Source organism: Vespula vulgaris, chromosome 18, assembly GCF_905475345.1.
Source record: "Vespula vulgaris chromosome 18, iyVesVulg1.1, whole genome shotgun sequence".
Lineage (NCBI taxonomy): Eukaryota > Metazoa > Arthropoda > Insecta > Hymenoptera > Vespidae > Vespula > Vespula vulgaris.
The window spans coordinates 1512367-1538036 of NC_066603.1; the positions used below are offsets into that span (position 1 = coordinate 1512367).

At 29.3% G+C, this 25670-nt stretch overlaps 4 protein-coding genes across 9 annotated transcripts; 3 read left to right on the forward strand and 1 right to left on the reverse strand.

Moving 5' to 3' along the window:
* Positions 1-1195: 1195 nt before the first annotated feature.
* On the forward strand, positions 1196-8359 carry LOC127070576 (C2 domain-containing protein 3-like). Of its 4 annotated transcripts, none has more exons than XM_051008703.1 (13): positions 1196-1773; positions 1893-2548; positions 2618-2830; positions 2919-3020; positions 3093-3230; positions 3310-3585; positions 3655-3923; positions 3992-4141; positions 4239-4424; positions 4517-5530; positions 5596-5787; positions 5880-6172; positions 6397-8359. In XM_051008703.1, exons 1-13 carry the CDS (start codon positions 1607-1609, stop codon positions 7805-7807), a joined length of 5067 nt encoding a protein of 1688 aa, XP_050864660.1. In that variant the 5' UTR covers positions 1196-1606; the 3' UTR covers positions 7808-8359. The 4 variants fall into 4 exon arrangements, with proteins under 4 accessions (XP_050864660.1, XP_050864657.1, XP_050864659.1 ...); XM_051008702.1 differs by having other exon boundaries at positions 1205-1255; positions 1336-1773; positions 1893-2830; XM_051008700.1 differs by having other exon boundaries at positions 1893-2830.
* Positions 8358-9725, reverse strand: LOC127070577 (uncharacterized). The gene is made up of 5 exons (XM_051008705.1): positions 9492-9725; positions 9224-9405; positions 8953-9146; positions 8614-8866; positions 8358-8554 (listed from the first exon to the last, which is right to left on the reverse strand). The coding sequence occupies exons 1-5, from the start codon at positions 9496-9498 to the stop codon at positions 8426-8428; spliced, it is 765 nt and encodes a 254-aa protein (XP_050864662.1). The 5' UTR covers positions 9499-9725; the 3' UTR covers positions 8358-8425.
* A 522-nt stretch (positions 9726-10247) lies between these two features.
* On the forward strand, positions 10248-14874 carry LOC127070526 (general transcription factor IIH subunit 1). Of its 2 annotated transcripts, none has more exons than XM_051008633.1 (8): positions 10248-10368; positions 11086-11288; positions 11678-11879; positions 12011-12167; positions 12264-12806; positions 12894-13221; positions 13313-13488; positions 13561-14874. In XM_051008633.1, exons 2-8 carry the CDS (start codon positions 11135-11137, stop codon positions 13681-13683), a joined length of 1683 nt encoding a protein of 560 aa, XP_050864590.1. In that variant the 5' UTR covers positions 10248-10368; positions 11086-11134; the 3' UTR covers positions 13684-14874. The 2 variants fall into 2 exon arrangements, with proteins under 2 accessions (XP_050864590.1, XP_050864588.1); XM_051008631.1 differs by lacking the exon at positions 10248-10368 and adding an exon at positions 10375-10584.
* Positions 14875-15173: 299 nt separating this feature from the next.
* On the forward strand, positions 15174-25401 carry LOC127070523 (uncharacterized). 2 transcript variants are annotated; one of them, XM_051008626.1, is made up of 10 exons: positions 15174-15877; positions 16391-20020; positions 20077-20489; positions 20599-20625; positions 20796-20933; positions 21014-21135; positions 21243-21367; positions 21477-21760; positions 21848-22030; positions 22100-25401. In XM_051008626.1, the coding sequence occupies exons 2-10, from the start codon at positions 16645-16647 to the stop codon at positions 22394-22396; spliced, it is 4965 nt and encodes a 1654-aa protein (XP_050864583.1). In that variant the 5' UTR covers positions 15174-15877; positions 16391-16644; the 3' UTR covers positions 22397-25401. The 2 variants fall into 2 exon arrangements, with proteins under 2 accessions (XP_050864583.1, XP_050864584.1); XM_051008627.1 differs by lacking the exon at positions 20599-20625.
* The last annotated feature ends 269 nt before the right edge of the window (positions 25402-25670 follow it).

Consider the following 25670-nt stretch of genomic DNA (forward strand, 5'->3'; position numbering starts at 1 on the left):
TTTGATTCGATAACTCACGTTAATTTAGTGACGTATATGCGTACGATAATACGACTAATGTATTTTTTTGTAATATTGAAAAGTATTATGATGCATCAAAATATAAAAGTAAAACATTCAAGAAAGCGTATTAATAGATGGAATGATATTTACATTTATCGTACAAAAAAAAGGAACGAAAATAGGATTAACTTTAATAAGCATGATTTCGTGCACATCGTAAAATAATTCGTTGTGAAATACTTGTTTATAATTAACGCAGTGGATTGTCGAATATAGCAAATAATAGGTAGTTAGATAAATTATGATTTGTAATGATACTAAGAGTATCACATTGAAATTATTCGCTGACTCTTTTTGGATAATTCGTAAAACTATACTTATACAATGTCTAATTTATCTCAATACGTTAAAATTTGTCGAACCTAATGAGATGTGTCATGTTAAATAGCTTTAAATGACATATTCGAGATAAATGTGTAGATAAATAAAATGATGCTGCATAAGCAAGCAAGCTAATTATGCGCGTACGTATGTACGTTCGTTCGTTCGTTCATTCGTTGCTTCGAATAGATATAAATTTGTCATTAACTTATTTACCACGAGCTAATCCTATATAATAATCCTACGATATATAACGACCTATGAGCTTTTGACTTTTACCCTTAACAATTACTACAGTTAATAATGTATGAACGAGAGCTAATATTATCATCGACTATAGAGAAGAGAAAACGCCAGAGATACATATAGATTATGTACATATTTCCCATGTAGATAAAATTGATACTTGAATACTTGCTGTTGAAAGCATTTATTAATTACCAAATTTTCTAAGTATAGAAAATGATTAATCATCAATTTTCTGACCGAACGTAAATCGATTATTACATATGATTTCACTATTTGTAATTATTCAAATAATATATTATGGATATATTTCCACTTCGTTTTTTTGAGAATCAATATTATTCGTTAAATGGATTGCTACAGATCATATATTTTAATACAAATGTATCATTGAACTGATCAATTTCCATTTCAAATTACCCGCCAATTTCAAGTTTTACGAATAGCTGTCGGTAATGAAAAACTATTGAGTGTTCGTTGATAAAACAGATCTCTATACAAAGAAAGAGCATGCAAAGTGTAATTCTATTATACCGATTGATTCAAAAGAATTCGTTAGAGTAATTCGCAAAAAATAATGTGGAGACGAACGAAACTCGCCTAAATATCGCCATTATACTTTTCAGTAATTCTCTATTTTCTTCCTGAATTTATGCGATGTTTATAATGCAAGAATAATATTGATATTCTTTCGTATTCTTATAGAATATGCATTGTGTCGAGTAGTCTCACATTTAAATGCATCTACGACGACGATTGAATATTGCATAAAAATTTATAAAGAATTAGTGATTCGAGAGAATGTGAAACAGTTATAACTGAATAATAAAATTTAACGCACAGCTGAGCTTTAATTAATATTTTTTAACCGTTTCATTGTATCACAACGTTTTGTAATATTTGATGAAGTCGTTAAAATTAACCTAATCTTCTCAGGCTTAAGTGAGTTAGTTATGCATTATATAGTAAAATTCAAATGGATTCGAAGGTGAAACCGTGTAGGTCATTACCACCTATGGTCGAAGGCAAAATTCACGGTTACTTATGGCTGATTATAGACGAAGTTATTTGGTATAAAAATAATCCTGAAAATATCACAGTGTTGGCTTCTTGGTGGGGTGAACAGGATAATGCTAAATTCAGGTAAATTATTAATTATAATACATAGGATAAGAGATTGCTGTTTATTTTGCAATGATAAATTTTTCAAGAAAATATCAAACTCATCAAATTATTATATTATTAATCTTCTATTTTTTTAGACCTATTGACATTAGAACAAATACAATAAGGCCTAGTCAAGATACAGCTCAAATATATAGTATCAGAACGAATAGCAATCTATTTAAGGAATATATTAAAAATTGTGAAACTATAGAATTAGTTATAATTGATGAAGAGGTAAATCAAATCATAGGAACATCTGAAGTCAATGAATTACTAGATATTTTTGAACAGAAACCTTTTTTTAAATATTTTTCAATATTAGATAAAAATAGAAGTCAAATAGGAGAAGTGCATGTTGGAATAAAATTTAATTTAAATGCATCAAAAGCTACAACTATGCATTTGAAAGCACATAAACTTCAAAAAAAACAAACTAAGAACAAGATCTTGCTTTCTGATCCTGATGCAAATTCACAATGTAAAGAATTAAGAATTCATGATATTTCATTAAGCGAAAGATTTGGTAATACTAACGAAGATGGATTGAATGCACCTGTTGAGATAGATTCAAAAGATATTTATAGATCTATTTTAAAAACTAAAAGGGCCAAGTTCCAAGAACCTTTGCACAATTGTAATGCGGCAGTAACTGATAAACTCGTTGCCCAAGTTGTTGCTAGAGCACAAAAACTTAGAGGAGCTATATTAAAAGAAACTTACAATGAAGATCCTCTGGCATTAAGCGACACTGGTCTGAGTAATAGTTTTCTTAATGATGTTCCTGTTGAAAAAGAAGCAAAATTATATGAATATTTTTTAGGCAAAGAAATGAGTGTTTCCGATGAACGTAAAGCATTAAATACTTTAAGATCAACATCACCAACACCTAGTTTAATTGATTTAGCATCAGAAGCTATTACTTCTTCCCAATCTAATAATGCACCAATTACTGATAACAAAACATCTCTAAATACATCTAATTCAATGATAATAGAATCATTAACCAAGTGTTTATCTCAGGATAAACAAAATGGTATGTATTGAATATATATTTTTGTTAAATATTATTAATAGATTATCGTGTTATATAAAAAAATAATTATTTTATTATCACCTTTTAGAAATGTCTCCATTGGATCATATAGATAGTATACGAATTTTTATTGACTCATTCATATTAAATCCTGCAGGTTACCGTCGTGTAAAATCATCCTGTGTATCTCGTAAGTGAACTCAATACTGTATGTTATCAAAAATTATATTCAAAATTAAAGTATAGATTAAATATTTTATAGGCAATGATAATACACTATTATCTATAACATATTTTGTACAATATAATACTACTTTTAAACCCACTACACAAGTGAATCATAAACTAATAAGAGATGATAAATCAGTAAGAATATCTTCTAAACGTAAATCAGGACAAGGTAATAATACTATTATAGTATTCATTCACCAATAACTTATACTAATTGTTAATATAATATCAATATATCTTTTTTATAGTAATTCATTTTGATCATGAAAGGATATATAACATACCTAAATTTAATATACATCAAGATTTTCCATTATGTTTCAAAATTCTGTCACGACATCTTAATCAGAAATCACCAACTGAATTAGGTTCGGGTATGATGTATATTAGTGACATTGTAAAAACAGAAAATTTGAGTTTGTCACAGAGATTAGCTGTGATTAACAAAGGTATTAAAATAGGAGAGTTAAAAGTTACTACAGAATTAGGATGTGATTCAGTCCACTTTGGAAAACAATACATTGGTAAATTTGAAGAAAAATAAATGTGATATTGAAATATATATTTTGCTATATTTTGATATTTTTACACAGAAGCTGTAATGTCTGGAAAGGAAAATATTCCTGTATTAAATGTGAGATCTTTATTAAATACAAATATTGATAGATGCAAAACTGCAACAGGAACACAGTCCAAAACAAGTAATAGTGTTTCATCTTCTTCAACAAAAAGAATAGAATGTTTACACATGGATAATACCAATAATATGATTACTAGAAAAGATGCATCAGAACATACAAACCAAAATATTGATGATAGAAAAGTGGATATAGCAGAGCCAGATAATAAGAATCATAATAATGTAAAAAATTTTCGTAAATTTTTCATTTTCAAGTTGTTCTATGTATAGTTACATATTAAAATTTGCAGATTTTACTTCATGGACTAATATACATAGCAGAAGGTAAAGATTTATTGGAATTAAATACATTCTTAATATGTAGAGCATTTTGGTTGCAAGACAAAGGTACAAGTCAATTATGCAGTAACACACGAAACCCGTATTATCATTTTTGCCAAGTATGTTCTTACATATATTTTATACAAAATTCTTTTCATGTTCATTTTTTTTTTTTTTTTATTACATCATTTATATATTTCTTTTTTTTTTTTGCAGTTAGTACCTTTAATTTATGGCAATGCATTACTAGAACGAATTAAAGATAATTATATAATTGTGGAAGTATACTATAAAAATTCTGTAGGAATGAATAATCTATTGGGAATCGCAAAATTACCTGTACATCAATTATACATTGCTTATAGGGATCCAATTGTATTACCACATTTATTATCATCTAAAGTATGTATTATGTATTATATGTCAAATTTTCATTTTCAAATTGATATTATCAGGAAAACAAAAAAATTGAAATTATATAATTATCTTTCCAGTATCCTATAATAAGTGTAGATGAATGGGTATCAATCAATAATCCAGTTACTAGTCAATCATGTGGACAACTACTTGCATTAGTTGCTCTTGGAACTGCTGAACAAATAGCACTTTTAGAAATGTCACGAGGTCTTAGATGTCAAACTGTAGTACCGCAAGCAATACGTGATTATTCATATAATTATAATGATCACAGAAAACAAACAGATAACACAAGTGAAATAATGAGAACTGCTGATCTTAATATGCAATTAAATAGTGAAATATCTCAGTATAAAGATAATTATATGCATCGTATAGATGATGTTGGAAATAATTCTAACACAATTAATTTTAAAACTCAAGAAAGTCAAACAGATATTTCAATTCTTAAAGAATCAAAGTCTGCATCTAGTAACTTACCTCAGGATGGTGTTTTAAATTCAGAGCGATTAGTTTTACATACGTTAGTAGACCGATTAGCACATGCATTAAATGTTACGAAAACTATGAATCAAGCAGCTCAAACTGAACAAGAAATGGATAGAAAAAAACAGACAGATATTGAAGAGCAGTCATGCATAAACTCTTTACGTTGTAACAGTATATCAGATGATAGTAATAGTGACAGTCCTGGGAACAATCTTTATTTACCTACTGAAATGTACAGAAGTGTCGGTGTCGGAGCCGAATTCGATGAACCAATAAAACAAGGACCAAGTGGTACTTACAATAACACTTATTACTATCCACCAACCCATGTACAAAATTTAGAAAGCAAAACCATCATTTTAAACAGTGATGAAAGCTTTTTTAGAGCACTTATTGAAATTGAATGTGCATTACATTTACCAAAAGTAGAGAAACTTAATGAGAGTATAGAACCAACTACTTACGTGACTTTTCAAACTACTCAGACTGATTCTACGAATCAATTACAATCGTATATGATAACAAATGTTTATCCACATAGTTGTAATCCAAGATGGGAATGGAAATGTGATACAAAACTATCAACAGAATTACTAACACATGTATGTATGTTATACTTAGCTTGAACAATAAAGTATATTAAAATTTATTCCATTATTTCTTTCAGGATGAAAAACGACTGATTTTAAAAGTTTGGCGTTTATTTAATCCAGATATAAGTACAGATATTGACATGGAAAGAGATATAGTAATTGGATTTTCTGCTATTGATGTGTCTGTATTAACTACTGGTTTTCCATCTGTGTCAGGATGGTTTCATATCATGGATTTTACAGGAAAATGTAATGGTCAAATCAAGGTACATATTTTTTCATTTTATATTTGCATATACATGTGTATACATAAAGATCTCGAAGTTTCTCTTATATTTATTATATAATAAAATTTTAGGTAGGAATAACTCCTTTGGATAATATGTCAGGTTTTGTAAAATCATCTACATCAACGAGTACTACACAAATACCATTATGTGCTTCATCACGATCAAACGAATCTTCATTATGCAGTCATAATGTATTTTTAAGTAACATAGAATCGAGTAATATCCAACAACCTCCACTAACAACTACATATAATACAATGGGTAGTTTTACTGAATGTGATAGTCACATAGGTCATCCCACAATAGATATTACTCAAAGTTTTGAAGATATGTCCATGTCTTTTCTTTCTTCATCTTTAAAGTAAGTTACAAACAATGTGTGTATATGTGTATACAGGGTGTTTCCTTTACCTTCATACCAAACGACATTGGTAAAAAGATTTTTCTGTTAAGTGTTCAGTCCTTCACGAAATAATTCAACATTGAGAGTTGAAGGAAATACTGTGTATATATAAAATCAAAAAGTATAAATAACAATAAAAATATTTAGATATAAATAATACTTAAATTTATTATTTTTCATAGGCAAAAATTGGCAGAGTTGGACGAAATTACGAAACGTCTGCAATCGCGTTTACATGATGTAACAAACACTGCTTTTGAAGATTATTTTGAAAATGACTTTGACTTGAACGAAATACATAGTGACAATGAAAATATTGATAATAAAAATACAGATTCTATACTTCCTATGGCTCATATATCAGGTACACATGATACATGGCAAAATGCACCAAGTAATCATAATATACACATGCATATAAATAATGAATATAAACAATTAACCGAACGCATGAATGATAATTTAGTAACAAATGTAAATGTATCCAATATCAGACCTACTTTGAATTCTGCTTCACAGTCCAATTTATTGAGTAATCATTATCAACAAGAATGTCATATACAAAATGATAATGCATCATACGACAATGAGGCTTATCCATTAAGAGGAACAAAAGTACACATAAATCATTTACTTGATAAACTTTCTTTAGAACATCCAGTGAAACCTTACATAGCACCTGGTTCATCAATGAGAAAAAATGTAATTGATTTATTAACAACTGTTCATAAAGATAATGCACAAAATAATAACAAAAAGAATAAACATGAACTTATTAAGAAATCTACATCTGTACAAATAGAAAACAGGGATCAAAGTACTGAAACTTTATCGAATTGGATGACTAATAATACTGTTGCTCCAACAAATGCAATTGCAACTCTTAACAAAACTTTACTTACATCCCGCAATAAAATATCAACGGTTATACGAGAAGAGTTAGTTGCAGAAGAAAATAATGATACATTAAAAAATGACGACGAGTTGACAAATCTGCTCATTACTTCTAATGTTCGCCATATGGATTTAGATAACATTTTCAATCCACTTTTATATCAACATTTAGTGCCAGATCTTCAAGAATCAAACAGTGTATCACCAGAGACACAAGCGATAGAACAATTAGATACTCGGTATTCTAAAAGTTTTGGCACTGCCATAAATAATGGATTCAATGATATGCAAGATAAAGTAGAAACAATAGTTTTATCTCCAAATAAAAATATCAATGAAAAAGATAAAGATAAAATTCCAGAATCTGCTGGAAATACAGAGATCTTTAGACTTACACCCTCTGGTATTTCAGAAAATGTTGACGGTAATATTCATGTAACTGTTATTCATAATCCTAGTAATAATGATTTGATGGCAAGCAATAGTACAGAATCAACAACTACTATCTCTCTCAGCAAATCATCAATAAGACAAAGTGAAGCGGAAATAGATGAAAATAGTTATTATAATTCATCTGATATATCTGTTTCTGCTGCATCAAGACAAGCGCCAGATGGTGGAAATCCTATGGAAGACAGTTCGAAAATATTACCAAAAAAGCAAACAACTGATACATCAGATTTATCATCAAGCAGTTAAAATTGTATAGATGTACAAGAACATGAAATGATTCATTAGTATTGATCACGAATTTTAAATTTCTCAAAAAATACTGCATTTGCAATTTACTACTTTGTAATACTTTCTTTGTAACAAAAAAGTACAGGTGTGAATACGCACTATTATAATAATACAATTACATTATTATTAATCTCGAATACTTGCCAAATATGAACATGTAAGAGTAGGTATAAGATGACATTTAAAAATTGTCAAGAACGTCCTTTCTCTATTGACTGATTACCGTGTATACGTAATTATAATATCAGACAAAAATGTTAAATACTATCCATATTCTATCATTGGAAATATATCTATTATATTATTTGAAGTATTTATTATAAGTATTATAATTATATATCAATATTTTTATATCATCTTTGTGTAAATAAGATTGCATAATGTATAAATTGATGATTATATTATATGAAATTTATTATACATTATAAACTATAAATTAGATTAAAGATCATAGATTATAGATTACATTATATAAAGTTTATTTAAAAGTGAAATAAAATAAGTCTACTTACAATGCTTTGTCTATTGAGAAAGGCATACAAGTACAAAAATGCAGCATTTGATAAAATATTGAATTTAATTTTTTAAATAAGAAGTAAGATATGTTTCCTTAACTAGTCTTTGTTTTAAGAGTTTAGGATGTATTAACCAAATGTTAGCATCAGTTTTCTCATGCTGATGAATGTCTGAACAATCACGTACTCTCTAAAATAAAGATGCTTATAATATGAAATAATCTATATCAGAATAAGTAAAATACTTACAGAAAAATGCTTTAGTTCTTCTCTTTTATACTTTGATTGTGTTTGAAATGCATCAGTCATGCATGGTCTACACAAGAAAATTTTATTGTTGCAATGCCAATAATCTCCTTCAGGTTTTTGTCCACAAATTTTACACACATCTGTATTATTACTACAACATTTAAATTGAACTCCAAGTCTCATCTTAACTCTACCACCAAAACTATGTTCAAATGCAATTTCTTTTTTCTCTATTGGTGTATATGTTCCTGGTCTGTAACAATGTAAAATGTAATGTATATGATTTGCTTATTCATTTTAAATTAATTAATTCTAATTAATTCTAATTAATTAGATTACCCAGGATTCACATTAGCAATAAAAGTAGTTCTTTTAGTAGAAGATGCAAAAGGAAATCTTGATTCTTTAATAGACTTGAAACTACTAACAATATTATAATTTGCAGGAGATGGAAAATCTTCACTACGTTCAATTTTATGCATTGTCCTAGTAATGCCGCCATATCCTTTCTTACTAATACTATGTGAACATGGCTATAATTAAATGAAAATATATATTATTTCTCCAAATAAATTAAGAAAGTTAATAGTATATTAAACTATGAACATGCTTTATTTTTGGCAGCAAGAAATGAATCCAGAACATTATATTTATTAGGACTAATGTTTTCATAATTATCTTTTGTATAATATCTCATAAAAGAAGTCATGTCTCTTTTAGACATATCATGTGGACATCCAGAACCAAAACATATTTTTTGGCGTTCTTGTTTTTTAATTACATACTGAAAATCTTTGAAGGAGAATAATATTAATAATTAATTCAAATATTAATAGTGCTATATGATTAATAAGATAAATAACATTTTAATAGCATACCTTCCATTTTTTAAAATTAAAAATTGATTTGTTTTTATTAGATATATTATAGCATGTAATAAAGAGCAGAATTAGGTTATGGAAATATATTATTATGGCAACGAGTAAAATAAGAACTATCAAAGTTCAAATACGAATTAGTAACCGAGAATTTCATATCGCATATTAATAATATCACTGACGTTATTTGCATAATAGAAAAAAGTAAATGTAAAGATTGAAAATTTAATTAAAGACAGCATGACATTTCTTTTTTCTAAATTGATATACTCTTTTTATGCTTAAAAATAAAATGTAATTGATATCAATTTAAAAAAAGTGGATCAACACAATCACACAATTATACAGCATAAGATTATAAGGAATAAAAATATAGAAAGAAACGTGGCCTAATAATAATAATACTAAGTTTTTAGATCAAATTTAATAATCTGAATACCGATTCGTTTGAATTTGGCGCGAAGAACATGTATCGTTAAAATGCGCATGCTCAAAAGTGATTACATACGTGACATTAACGCTGTTTTAGTCAAGTTCATAACTGTGAACACACTAATTCTTATTGCCAGAAATAATTAGATAAACATTTAGCGTGAAACACGAGCATTTAAAGATATGAAATATTTTCGATAAGAAATACTCGATAAAAGTACAATAGCAAATAATATAAAAGTATGGAAGTGGAAACAATAGCTCGGTTGGAATGTTGATCAACGTAGTATACCGGCTTCAGCTGGTCGATGGTGTTATTTGTACCGACGGTCCGTCCGTAGCCGTCTTCGCTTCGCGATGCGTCCACCGATGTGTGTTTCTGCACATGGCCGTGCCGCCCGTCAGGACTGTATATCGTGCCACGCTCTTTCGCACTTTACTACCGGTAAATGTCCCTTTCTCCATCGTATTTTTGGTTCACGTGAATTAGAAAAGTTTATTTAATCATTTGAATTGTGTAAAATACAAGTTATCTACCGATAAAAGTAAATTACAAGTTCTAAGTGCGTACCACGGCCGCATCCTTTTGGTATTGCCTTGTGAGAGACATAGTCAACATTTTCTCATACATGTTTATTCATATCGGAGCTTATTACGATTCGTGAGTCCGGTTGATGTTTTTCACCATTTCATTTTAATAAATTTTTCTTCAAATCTTCTCTCCTTGCAATGTCGTACTCAAGGACATGATGACAAACAAATCGGTGTCGCTATATAGAACAACGTATTCCCTACTACACACGCACACATTAGACTTATTTCCTTTGTTGTATACGTTAAATTATTTACTATAATTCTTTAACTATTTAATCCTGAATACACTTTTTTATAATTTCTGATCTTCACAACTTTGTCTTAATTTAATGTAACTTATACATTTTATTTTTTCATTTTTATTTTGGTCGAAATAAACCTAATAAAAACATAATTTTAGTTTAGTATTGTTGCATCATAATATTTTAATAAAAACATAATATATATGTATCATAACATTATGTGTACAATCAAACAAATATTTTCTATGTAGACTCTAAACAATTTAATTTATTTTCGATGTATAATAGTAAACTATTACTATGGTGTAATTATTTATTTTTTACAGAATACTATCTATTGATCTTAGAAGAATTATACGATATATCGCATCCACCATGACTACATCATCAGAAGATGTTTTAATGCAAGTGGGACAAGTACGCTATAAGAAAGGAGATGGTACTTTATATGTTATGAATGAACGAATAGCTTGGATGCTCGATAATAGGGATACTGTATCTGTCAGTCACAAATATGCTGACATTAAATGTAAGAATTTAAACATTTTTGTAATTAATAAATTAATGTTTAATAAATGAATAGTAAAAATCAAGGTGCTGTATCTCTAATGAATTTATCATTATTATATTAATAATTAAATTATATATTGTTTGTTCAAATCAATGTCAAAATTTTTAGAACATGAACATTCTTTCAATATGGAAAATATTTTGTATACTTACTAAATGTATGCTTTTCAAAACTTTGATATTATATTTTATCATGTAATATATATATATATATATATATTTATTTATTTATTTATGTATACATACACATATATATATATGATTAACACATATTTCTTTCAATAAATTATTCATTTAAAAGATAAATAATAAATATAAAATATAATTTTTAATGATTTATGTTTTTAGTACAAAAGATATCACCTGAAGGGAAATCAAAAATACAGCTACAAGTGGTTTTACATGATGGATCCTCTTCTACATTTCATTTTGTAAATCGTAATGGACAAGAAGCACAAATTAAGGATCGAGATGATGTCAAAGAATTACTTCAGCAACTATTACCAAAATTTAAAAGAAAAGTAAACAAAGAATTAGAAGAAAAAAATAGGTAGTTACTTGTATTTATTTTTATTTGCTAATATTTCAGTAAATAAAGTAATATTTATTAACCTTAAATATAGTAATATATATTATGCTATTATTTACTGTAATATTTCATATAGTAATTTTATTTTTTAGAATGTTACAAGAAAATCCTGTCTTGTTACAATTATATCGTGATTTAGTAATACCACAAGTTATTACTTCTGAAGAATTTTGGACTCAACATGCTGCAGAATATACACGTGCTAAAAAAGTCCAACGTCAAGAGATTGGTGTCAATGGTGCTTTTCTAGTAAGACAGTTTATTATTATACTATTTATCGTTTATTCGAAATAGAAGAATACATTCTTTTCTTACAATTACAAACGATTATTTTTTAATGTTTAGGCTGATATTAAACCACAGACCGATGGTTGTAATGGACTGAAGTATAATCTAACTATAGATGTTATAGAATGTATATTTAAAACTTATCCAGCAGTCAAAAGAAAACATCAAGAAAACGTGCCTCATAAAATGACGGAAGCAGATTTCTGGACAAAATTCTTTCAGTCTCATTATTTTCATCGTGATCGTATCAATGCAGGGACCAAGGATCTATTTACCGAATGTGCCAAGATAGATGATCAAGAACTTAAGAAAGATATTCAATCTGGAATAAATGATCCTCTGGTTGATATAACTTCCTTTGAGGATCAAACATTAGATGAAAATTATGGAAGTGGCTTAAGTAAATCCGACAAAACTTCAGGGAATATTGTTCATCAAAGTATGATCAAAAGATTTAATCAGCATAGTATTATGGTTTTGAAAGCTAGCACCACTAAACAATCTGCACAAAATTCTCAACCACAATTAAATGGATCAACTCCATCTGTAAGCAAAGCTTCCACCAATGATCAACCAGATATCCAGCCAAAGAATAAAAAAGTAAGAATGTTCTTTTTTTTGTCTCTATATACTTTATAATATTCATTTTTAAAAAACCTTAAATTTTCATATATCATTTTTTTACAGCTTAGAATACAAGAGAAATTAATTTACGATGACCTCGATGCTAGTTGTGACTCAAATACAAATAATGGTGCGCCATTACGTTTAACACATGTAGATAGGTATTTACATGGGCCTGTGCCAGGATATGGAATGACAGAAGCACCCTCAGATGAACTTTTAATGGCAGTAAATCAATTACAAAAAGAAGCAGCTTCTTGGATTTCAGGAAATGGTTTACCAAGACAAGCTCCTACTTCATTAGTAAGTCCAGCTGCAGCTGTATCAGCTTTAGGAGAATTGACACCTGGTGGATCTCTTATGAAAAGCTTTAGAGAAGAAAGTCTTGGACGTAAATATATATATACATATATATATATTGGCTATTTTATAAGTAAATCTATAAAATAAATTTATATGAATTGTTTGATTATTTATTGCAGAGTTAATACCAAAGGATTTGGAAACAGAATTACGTAATGTATATGTTTGTATATGTCAACTATTAAGGCACTTTTGGAGAAGTTTCCCACCTACAACACCACAACTTGAAGAGAAAGCAATTAGGATGCATGAAGCCTTGCATAGATTTCATTCGGTTAAACTTAAGCCATTTGAAGTATGTACAATTTACATTATTTATATATTTTTCATTTTAATGCAATATATTTTTTCATATGTTATATTTTAGGATCGTGTTCAAAGAGAATTTTCTGCAGTTAGTCAACATTTAACCAGTCATTTAAATCAATTATTGAATACTGCATATAGAAAATTTGCACTATGGCAACAACGTAAAATGCAAATGAGGTAGCCATCCATCAATATGTTCTAAAATAAAATACAACACAAATAAAACAGAGCAATACCAATCATCCTACATATATTGCATTTTATAATGTTACCGTAATTAGGTATTGATATGGATGTATTTCACAAAAACCAAAGCCAAGTTGAGTTACACATCCTATGCTGCCAAGCATTGTTTGTTTATTTATTAATACTTAAATATGTTCTATATCATAAAACTGTCTTTACAAATTTTTCATTGGAAGTCAGGTCACAATAATTACCATCAATACATGTTTATTTTCATAATATGTAGTTTATAGGTTATTTATTTAATTTCTATAGATTATTAAGATAACTTACATGTATTGCATTATCAGTAAAAGGATATTAGTATTTTTAAGATCATTGGAAAGAGCATCAATATTGTCAATGAAAAAAATGATTAAGTTATTTCCATCATACAAATTGCATTGACTTTTATTTATTTTAAATAAAAATTTATTGATGTTTCGACTTACAAAAATATCTAATAGTGAGAAGTTATAAATGGAGGTTTTAGAATTTGTAAAATGCAAACGTTTTGCCAAGTACGAGTAATAAGAAAAATCTGATTATTGCAAGATATCAAAATTGGGATGAAACTGCCACTGCACAATTTAGAATAAAATATTTCTATTTTATATCATCACTTGGCTTAAAGAATATTTTTAATTTGTTATAATAAAAATATCCTGACACACTGTTGATTGTCTTTTTAATAAAATATATACTATAGATAATTCATATGAGAATATTCATAAGGTACTAAAAAAATATATTATTGCTATAATCCATAAGTTTTATAAGTTGTGTATACGGTTTTTTTTTTTCCATTGCAGTGGCTATGTGTTATCTGATATCTGCAATATGATCAACTAAGTGTCTTATTATTGAATTTTACTTTTTCTTTATACCATTACATAGATAAGATTTTTTTTTTTTATATAAAACTTAAATTTTTAAATTTATTAAACTTGTTTTCTTTTTCTACTATGTGGTAATAATTTGACATGACTTGTGCAAAAAATAATCATTATTACAATTGATAAAAAATTAATCTAAATTGCAAAGTAAAGTTTACTATTATTATAATTATTAATATTATTATTATTATCATAATGATTATAAATATATATTCTTACATTATCATTCTAATAAATGTTATTATTGTGAATTTGGTTTATGGATAATTATCTGAGAAACCTCTGTCTTTTATAGAAAAAAAATATAACACACTTTCCTGATCGAATTTAATATTTTATTTAATTGTAATATACATTTTCTGATAGCGTTTTTAACATTGCAATTGTTTTTTAATTTCTGTTTATAACACGATGGAAAGGCTATAAAAAAAAAAAGAAAATAATTATGTAAACGTTTGAAAAAGCGTTCGTAATGATTCGCAAATTTGAAAATTTCCAAAAAAACCCGCCAATTAATCCCCCCTCCCCGGACACAATCCTTCCGCGCTCCTCCTACAGAATCGATAGATGGCGTGCTTTATTGTTGACTTGGATTAAAATGGCGACCTATAATGAGCGCACGGGGGCAATACCGTTAAATTCCCCGCGATAAATGAGCCTGTGCGAATTCATCTCACCGCGGTGTATGTGCAGAAACGCCGGGTGGTTTGAGGTGTACCCGGCATGTTCAGATTTTCGCGGACGCTCGAATCATGTGAGCGGAGCAACGGTGCCACCCGATCGTGTGTCGTGCGTTGGCCAGGTATCTGTGGCCATATTTATTGTGTTATTCTTAAAGACATCGTATCTCTTCGTACACCGGCGAACATAATCGAATACCTATACACACGGCTCTACGATATCGAAGAAAACAATCGTCGTTGTCCAAACGTTTATAGAATACGCGAAGAACGCGACGATCCATTCCTTGTTGATCAGTACCGACTAGCAGTGAGCTATTGGTATACTGTATTCAAGGATACTGTTGTTTGGATAGGACAAAACGAAAAGACGCTGTTTCGATGGATGCTCGTCGATCCCAAGGAGAGCGCGCGTGCTTGTTTTTGTTTTGCGGACAAATAGCTATTAACACTCGACGATCGTAAGCAACACAAGTCGTACTGTGCCTGCAGAAACACGCTGGCTTATTGCTCGATTCGACGATCTCGGATACCGTCTACGGCATTCTGATGGATCACTCGTGATTACGAAGAAGTAAGCATAATCTCACACTCCAATCCCACCTCTCTCTTTTCTTATCTATCTCTTGTTCTGATTTCAATTCATCAACCTCTCTTTTAATACTTTTAAATCGTTTGCTGAAAAGACTAAAGATGGTTATGTTTCGAACGAATTAGATCTCAATTACACTTAGGAAGTTATGAACGTACCTTGTTGATTCTTTTCTTTTTATATTTCTCGAGCGTTTCTACCACTTTTATCCGATTGTCCTCTGTGAAACAACATTACTTTTGGGACACATTATACGTGTACATATTTGTTTATTTGCTTTAACCAATACCAACATTAAGATTTTTAGTTTTTATTATTATCATGTGTTATTATTTATTTCAAATAAAATGTGTTCACATCTTATTCCAAAAGCTTTAATTATGGATAGGTGTGTTCTATTACATAGGAATATATTTCCAAGATTTTATACAATTGTTTATTACATTTCTTTTTGTCAATGTATTTGTACAAATAAGCAAATTTTTTATTTCACAGGATAGAATGGAGAACTTTCTGCCCTACCTTAGAATCCTTAACACTTTAACAAAGCTCTTATGATCAGTTCATATGTATATGAAGAAGTGTATAGAATGGTTTCCTATGTGCAATTATAAAGAGGAATGTATAAAAGTTTTCATTGAAAATTATGTTATGATTGATTTAAAACGTATCACCAACATTTCTAAACGCAAGAAAGCCTGCCATAAGTGGACTAGGCAGGCTAGGCACCCTTGTGCCAAACTTGGGTAATGGATCCTGTTGGTCCATGGTATGCATCGTATAACCGCCTTGCTTCAGGAAGTACTGCTAATACATTTCAAGGAACAAATTCAACCACCAACAGTGATTTTGTATCGCATCATTTGTCAACAGCTGCCACACAAGCGGTACCATCAACAACATCGCAATTACTTTTACAAGCAGCACATACAACAGCAACTCTGGCGGGACAACCATCTCCCTTCAACCCAGGGGGGTTTTTGTCTCCACCCCCTGTGGGTTATGATGTTTTTTCTCCTTTGTTTCACCATCCCAATTCAAAACAATCGCCTTATGTATCGCAACATCGACAAGTCCTTGCTCAAGCACAAGCTGTGACAGTGACTAAACAAAATACAACAACCGAATCTGAAATATCTCCATTGAGAGAAAACTACAATTCAACTCATCAAACTTTCTTTGAACATCAGGGTTCATCATCTTCACCCACTGCATCATCTCTCGCTTGGACCCAACAAAACAATGCCCAGCTTCCAAGTCCTTTTGGTATATTACCACATGAAAGTGTTGTAGCATCTTCTCCTGGACCACCTTCCACAAAAACTAACACTGCTGCCTATGAAAATACATTTAATGCTCATTTTAGTGCAACTCCAACAATAAATAATATAAATTCTCAATTATCTACTCCTGTTTCAACAGCAGACTTTAAATCATCTACTTATCCAGATGCAAAAAAGACAGTAAATGTTAGACCTCAATCTCCAAATGTTAACGTAAAGTTAGTAGTCTCCACGACTCAAGGAGGTAATAGCCAAACATTTTTCCAACAAGTTCCAACTACTTTTAGTTCTGAAACATTGACAAACAGTTACACAGCTGGTAATGGGACCCAAACTTCAAATGGTAAGGTACAAGCATCTCTTCAACATCAACAATCATGCATTGTGTCCACGCCAAGTAATACTCCTAGTAAAGAATACAGAATTCCACAACCATCTGCAAGATCTGTTGCATCAACAACCATATTTTTAAACACATCTGTTAGGTCGGTATCATCGCAAGCTCAAGATAAACAACCAACACAAAATAGTGGTTTTCCTTCCCCACCTAACAAAGCTACATCTACATCTCAGCAGAGTATACAAACAAAAGCACAAACTAAAATTTATCCTGAATTAAGCAATCATGGTGAACATAGAAGGAATGAACAAGCAGGACATGATAGTAATCAGTCATCGCCTATTAGTTTTTCTATCATGGATACACGTGGTATGAATTATGGAACTAATAATACAACAAATTGTAATAATAATAGTGGTAAACTTGCAAGTAACCAAAGGACACCACCAAATAATAATTTACAGTCACATCCACAGCAACAGCAGCAACAGTTTCATGTTTTGAATCAACAACCACAACAGCAACAACCAACAACACCTTATAGACATTATATAACAAATTCAGCAAATGATACTGAATATCACCATTCTAATAGATCAAAATCAACAGCATCAACAGATTCTGCTTATTCTTCCAATAATTCGACTCAAAATGGTCCTGATTGCGGAGTTGTTGTACCACGAAGACCAAGTCCCTTACAAGCACATTCACAAGCTAGTCCACTAGGACATGTACCAAGTCCTGCATATCCAATGTATAATAGCCCAATGGCAACAATATCTTCTCCTTCGCCATTGCAACAACATACAGAAAATAATGGAAATCAATGTGCTAGTGGACAGCAGTATAAAGCAACAGTACAGCAGCAAGTTACACCACCTTCACCACTTGATGTTACTGTTCCTCGACCTGCATCACAAGGTCAAGTTGCATATTCTTCAGTGATAACTAGGGCATTAGGTACTACAGAAAATAACAAACCAACTTACAATACAGAAACTAAAAGTTATGATAGACAACAACAAGATTTCTCTCAAACACAAAAACAACAAATATGTTGGGAAAATGATAATAGACAAACAAATACAAATAGAAAATTTTCTGTGGCAGTGTATACAACTGGTAACACAGAAATAAATACTCAAACATTACCTATTCAACAACAGGTACAAAGAGTATTAAATGTTTCTGAGAGGCAGCAACCCTATTTTGATTCTAATCAAGTTACTTTACAAGATTTAAGTAGCTGTAGAGGAGATCCAATGAGTATTGTAAAAAATTTACAAACATTACAACAAAGTTCCTGTCAAGTACAACAGCAGCACACAGGCCCTACTGCTCTAAATGATCAGCAGAAGCAAGTAGAAGAAAGGCGCAAAGCAGATTCTGTTAACAAAAAAAGGAAAAGTTCAGAAAAGGGAGGTCATGGATCCACTCTAAATGAACTTGCAGGAACAGCAACAATGACGGAATATTTAAGTAGAATACCACCTCCTGCACATCATAATACAAATCAACAACAACAAAATGGTTATTTCGACTTTGAAAGGTGGAATTTGCCTCCACCTCCCTCAAAAATGTTTACAAGTGCACCTGCTGCATTTAGTTCTCAATCAACACTGCATCATTCAAGTAATTTTGTAGGAAATCCAGCACATCAACATCAATCTATAATGGTGCCACATCATCATGCACCACCTCCTATTCCTTATTTTCCAGCTTTTCATATACCTCCAGGACATCATCCACATCATACTCATGAATTTCAATCTTCTGTTGAAATAACTCCAATTAGTTTTGGGGAGAATGCAGTAAATCAAAATTCTAATTATAATCAAGAAATACGAGATGATCAACCTAAAGTGATTGTTCCTAATATAGAAGAAGAATTAGGCTTTCTTCAGCAAAATCAACAGCCAGTGCAAACTATGAATCAAATGAACAAAGATCTTAAACGACCTGGTAGGGATCCAAATTCAGGATTCATGACGAGCTATTTGAAGTTTTTACAAGGTGAAAGAGATCCTTCACCGCCACCTGCAATACGAGGTGGTAGAAAAGCAACATGGAGTAGGTCGAAACCATATATTCCAATAGAGCCTTGTAAACCTTCAGAAACTTCCACAAATGGAGAAACAGTAAAAACACAGACTGAAAAACCAAATCCTCCAAAAGAAACACCAGCAATTGATTATGCTAATGATCCTAGATATTTTCCATTACCTAAAGAAAGAAAAAAACCAAACTTTGATTCAAGTGATGATGGATTCACTAGTGATGATGATTTTCTATTTCCACCTAAAAAAGCGGAAAGAAAAACATCTACTAATACTACTAATACAATGGATACTACAACTATAAAACCAGAAGGTAAATCTAGGAAAGGAAGACCTATTAAACCTGGAGGACCAACAGATAGAAAGCGAAAAGCTGCAGCTGCTGCAGCAGCAGAGGCAGCTACTCATACATCAAGTGGAAAAGTATCAAAGAAACTTGAAGAAGGTAATGTTAAAATGTTTTATATAATTTCTAATAACTAATCTTTATATTTTTTTTAGTGGATCCTTTACTTTTACCCCCAAGAAGAGAAACGTCTAGGAGAAAAGCTAAGGAAAAAACATCAGTAAAACAATTTTTAGATAGACAACAGGGTATAGATTATTTTGATAATGACGAAGAACAAGGTGATTCTGATTCTGATCCTGCTTGGACTCCTGCAGTAAAATTAGTTGGAGATGAAGAAGACAAAAGAAAGAAACGTGGACGACCTCTAATTACAAAGAAAAATAAAAGGACCTTAGAAGAAGATGGTTATTCATCTGGTGAAGTTATTGTTTCAAAAAAATCAGTCAGAAAAAGGCATGAAGTATATACAAAAAATTCTAGCAATTCTGCAAAGATTTCGACTAAAATAGATGAGAAATTAATTACTTCTGCCAGTGATGAGGACATTGATATATCTCCATTTAAGGTACTTTGATTATATTTTAATATACCTCTTATATTCTAATTTACCTTCACTACCATTGAGGAAAGTTCACTGATACAAATTAAATCATAAACATTATTATTGCATGCAGCATTCCATCAACAATTTTGAAGATGTGGTAATTTCTATTTTTTTTACATTTTTCTAATAATATATAAACAAATATATCATTAATATTATTGATATATTTGTTAAAAGCCTCAATGATTCTCAAGTTATAACTATAACATTTATTTTTCCAAATATTGTTTTAAATAATAAAATAACTATAAATTTTTATATTTTTAGTCTGGTGAATTTGTTGTGATCAAGACAGATCTAGATGAAAAGTATCCAGCTCTGTGGAGAATAGATGGGAAAACATTATTGCAAAAATATGAGCCATTTAAGTCCAATGGCAAAACGTTATATAGAAACATATCAACGGTAAAGAATATATATATCATAAAATAATATAACTAAAAAAAACTAATAAATGTTTCTAATTAATATTAATATGATTTTAGTATTCTGGTTGGGCTCCACAAAATCGTCATATTTATCAACAAGTGCCAGTTAAGTTTTGGCAACAAGGCAAATTAGAAACTATTGTAGAATTTTTAAGGGATGAAATGATCATTGATGACAGGTGAATTCTTTATAATACTTTATAAAACTTTACTTTGTAAAAAATGAAAAATAATTTGGTAATATTTTTTCTTTTTTTTTTTTTTCTCTCTTTTTTTGCACTTTCAGTGAATGCATAAATAAATTCATGAAGGATACTGAAAAATATCAAGATAATTTTGAAGTGTATATACAAACACTGATCTCACAAGCTTTGGATTCAAATTTCCTAACAGAGATATTCCAAGAGCAAGGTTAAAACATTACTTAAAAATTTTTACTTAGTAATATGAACATGGTCGTTATTCTATATTTTCTTTTTCTTTTTTTTTTCTTTTTTTTTTTCCTTTTTGGTTTCCCCAGATGATTATTTCTTATCCAATGTTAAGACTGTCGATGAAGTAACAGATGAGAGAAAACAACGTCTTCTTTCTACCACTAAATGGCGATCTAATTTTATAACTGCAATCTCTACATGGCCATGTCTTAATGTATTGAAAGATTTGCCATCTTCTGAATATAAAAACAAATTATGTGCTGGTTGTCAGCAAATCAAAATTTATGCTAGAGTTTTACTTTATGGTCAGCCATACAACAGTACCACATTGGAAGGCTCACCTCCTGGTCCAAAAGTACCACAAGAAAAGGTTTAATATATATAGTCATAAATATGTGTATATAAAAAATACTTGCTAACTTTAATTTTTTTAATTTTATATCTGATATCTTTATAGGATTTTTTGCTATGTCGAATTTGCCAAACTAAGGTAGCTCTATATAATAAAGTAGCTCATCAAAAATATCTCATGTTTTTGGAATGTGCAAGAAGAGTAGCAGATAAAAGATCAACTGATCCTAATAAAGATACAACAATAATATTAAATGAGTTATTAGCGGACGAAACTTGGTTGAATCAAGTAAATAATTTATATAATATATATTATTTTTTTAGTAATAATTTACTAAAATACTTCTTTCTTTCTCAGTTATTTAAAGAAGTTAGATGTATTTGGGCAGAGATTGATAACATGGAACAACAAATTAAACAAAAGTCAAATCCAACGGAAACATTATCGTCGTCGTCGTCGTCGTCTTCGTCTTCGTCGTCGTCGTCGTCATCGTCTTCAGTAAATCATGCAGAAGAAATGAAAATTCATAATTCATCTGTGCGTGCAACTGAAGGACCGAGTAATACTTCAGATTCACAGGTGCCTATACAGAACACTGAAAGCAATTTGCAAACAGTGTCTTGTAATATGCAAATAAACAGTGTATCGTCTTAGTGGTGCTACACAGTATGGTTCTATTTGTTATTTAACGTCATAATATTTGTGTGAGTATAGTGGCATACATAATTGTTGAATATATGCATACTTGTCTCTCACATTGAAGAATTATATAATAGACTTGAAGAACAGTGGATAACTGTTAAACTGGATAATATGATGAACTATAAAGTTAACAAGAGTGTAATAAGGAACTGTAATTATAAAAATGAGGTATTAAGAGTATTGAGGTAAGTGAAAATTTAAACACTTTAAATGTGTATTATATACATTTTTGGTATAGCAATCAGAGCCCAAACTTTGCCATTATAGTGATATAAAAATAGTGGAATATTGACACACATGTGAATATAGTTACACATAGCTATTTGTATCGTGATAATCTCATGTAAGGTGAAAATCTAACGTGATAAATCGAAAAATATAAGAAGACAGAACTTTGGTAACATGATGTGAAAAGTGTTAAAAATTTTCTGTAACATATTTGCATCACATAACAGCGCCTTGAAGTCTGTTGTTTATGAAAAGCAAAAGCTGTTAAGATATTTGTTCCTGTATGTATAACTCTTAAAGTTAATATGTATTTTCTTTTTTACTTTTGCAAAATAGTTGCTATTTGTAAAATTGGCAAGTCAAATAATATTTATGTAATATTTATGTTGTATATATATATTTACTAAGTGCAAACATACATATAACAAGATTTTTTAAACGTATCAAATACGTTTGAAATATCCTAAAGTGTTCCAAAACCAATCATTTAAAAATATCTCTATAGCATGATCACTGAATAGATAATTGAACAGAATACCTTCAAAAAAAAAAAAAGAAATTACCAACTGATATAACTTTGAAGTTACTAAATATTTTGAAAATGAACTTTTGTTTTTGCTATATGCATATATTTTTGCATTATATATTTAAGTCTGATTTTGATTGCAGTTATTATTTCCAGTGCAACATTTAGATATACAATTCTTCCACATTATATATACAAGCAATTATTTTATCATGTTTAAAAAAAATTATTTATAATTTTTGGTTCAATAATTTTCAGTTTGCAAATATCATTACATATATATATATATATACTCTTAGCTATATGAATATTTGCGTATAATGGTCATAATAATAGCAATATTCAGGTTCCAGAGGCCTTTTTGTATATCATAACATATAAATAATAACATTTTGTTTTCATTAAATAGTTAATGCTTGTACAGTACTGTTACTAAGTCTTGTCCTCTTGAATTAAATGGTTTCTTTTTTTATATCATATTTCAATGAAAGTAAAATAATTAAGAAAAATTATATACTGCATATATAAAGAAATGAAAGAAAAAGTATTAATAATAGTAAGTTGGGCTATGAAGTTGAACAATTATCGAACAATCATTCTCTTTCTGTTTTTTTTCTATCATTTTTATATAAGTTAAAATATATTTTTGTTGCATTTAAAAAATTCCTTTATTGACCTTATTTAATCTAAAACGCATACATATGTATACAAATGTGTTTTACTTTGTATCTAAAATATCTGTATATCATATTTTTAAGGGCAAAATTGGTGAACAGTAATGTACTGCTAATTTTTCGTTTAAAAGAATTTGTTTTTATATTTGATCTAGAGCAAATATAATAAGAGAAATGTAGATCAATTACAATAAGAGAAAATAAATTATGATGCATTGTTCTATGTTCTCAGAATGTATAAAATAACAGAATTATGTATTTTAGATTTTGGCCTCAATGTGTATCATAAATTTTATGAAGTTCCAACTTTTGTAATACATTGTAAATATTGAGAATTCTAGATATATCGAAGGCTTCTTTTTATCATTATAATATACTTTACTAAGAAAAAGTATTCTGTAATGAAATTTAATAGAATTTTGTTACTTTACAATGATTTATATAAAAAAGGCAACATTTTATATATGATTAACATTACAAATACTTTCCAATAGATAATAGATACCTAGTTATAGAGCCAATAACAGTTTACTGTACATTAAATACCATTATTAGATTTAAATTATATGTTATTATTATTAGTATTATTATAATTATGATTATTACTTTCTTCATTGTCATTATCATCATTATCATCATTTTATTATTATCATTATTCTCATCGCGATAGTCTTTATTTAAGGCTTGTATCGTTTAAGTTTTTAGCCTATCTCCAGATTTATTAGGAACAAAAAATATTCTCTAAAGAAAAAAGAGTGGTGATATGCGTGCGTGGCGCGAATGTATTTTTCGAAAATGTATCAAATATATTTGTAAATTGTAAAAATATTCTAGCAAAGTGTGTAAAGTGGCTAAGTAATGCCTATCAGGCTTTAGACACCTTTCATATGTTATACCAAGACAAAATTATTGTATTAGTAATAGTCGTGAGGTGCATTGAAATGTATTATAAATTATTGGAGGATTTATTATATTAAAATCTAAAATGCGGGCATTTGGACACAAACACAAACAATAAAAAGAGTATGCAACATGAAAGAGATCTTCTTTCTAACAAATGTGCCATGCAATAATTCATATCGCAAAAAAGCAGGTGCTGTATATAACAATTGAATGGATGAATCGATTTTTTTAATAAATACAAAAATGTAACGTGCAAACAAACGTTTCTCAAAAAATTGCAATGAGAAATCTTAATTGTATAAATATTGTAATGTCATATATAGTACCTGCCCTATGATTAGATCTTTCAACATTGCATACGATATAAAACTATTAATATTATTGTTATATTATACTTCTTTTTAAAAAGCGATGGGTACAACCTTGTTTATTAGACACTGTAAATTTTTTTATAGGTTTCATCATACAGTTTAATTATGAGAAGTTTTGAACACTGAAGTTGCAGTATTTTCTGTTATCTTGATCGAAAAAGAAATATGATCAAAGTATATAAATATTATAGTAGAATATTACTCGCATAATTTATGTTTTTATTAATCATTTTTAAATAAAAGACATACAGTTTACACGGTTGTGTATATACTTCTCTAAATAATTTTTACGTAAAAATCTTCATATAATCAATAACTATGACATTATACATTATTCACGTAAAAATATAATTACACTAAGAAAGTTTTTCAATAACTTGAATTTAAAATATATCGCGCTTCGATAAAACACGCGCGAGATATCGAACTGCGATACCGATAGTACACGTATGTTTATATATTTTTCATGGTATGTTTTAAAACTTTAAGTTTAACCTTAACGTTAACGAAGAAGGTAAATGAAA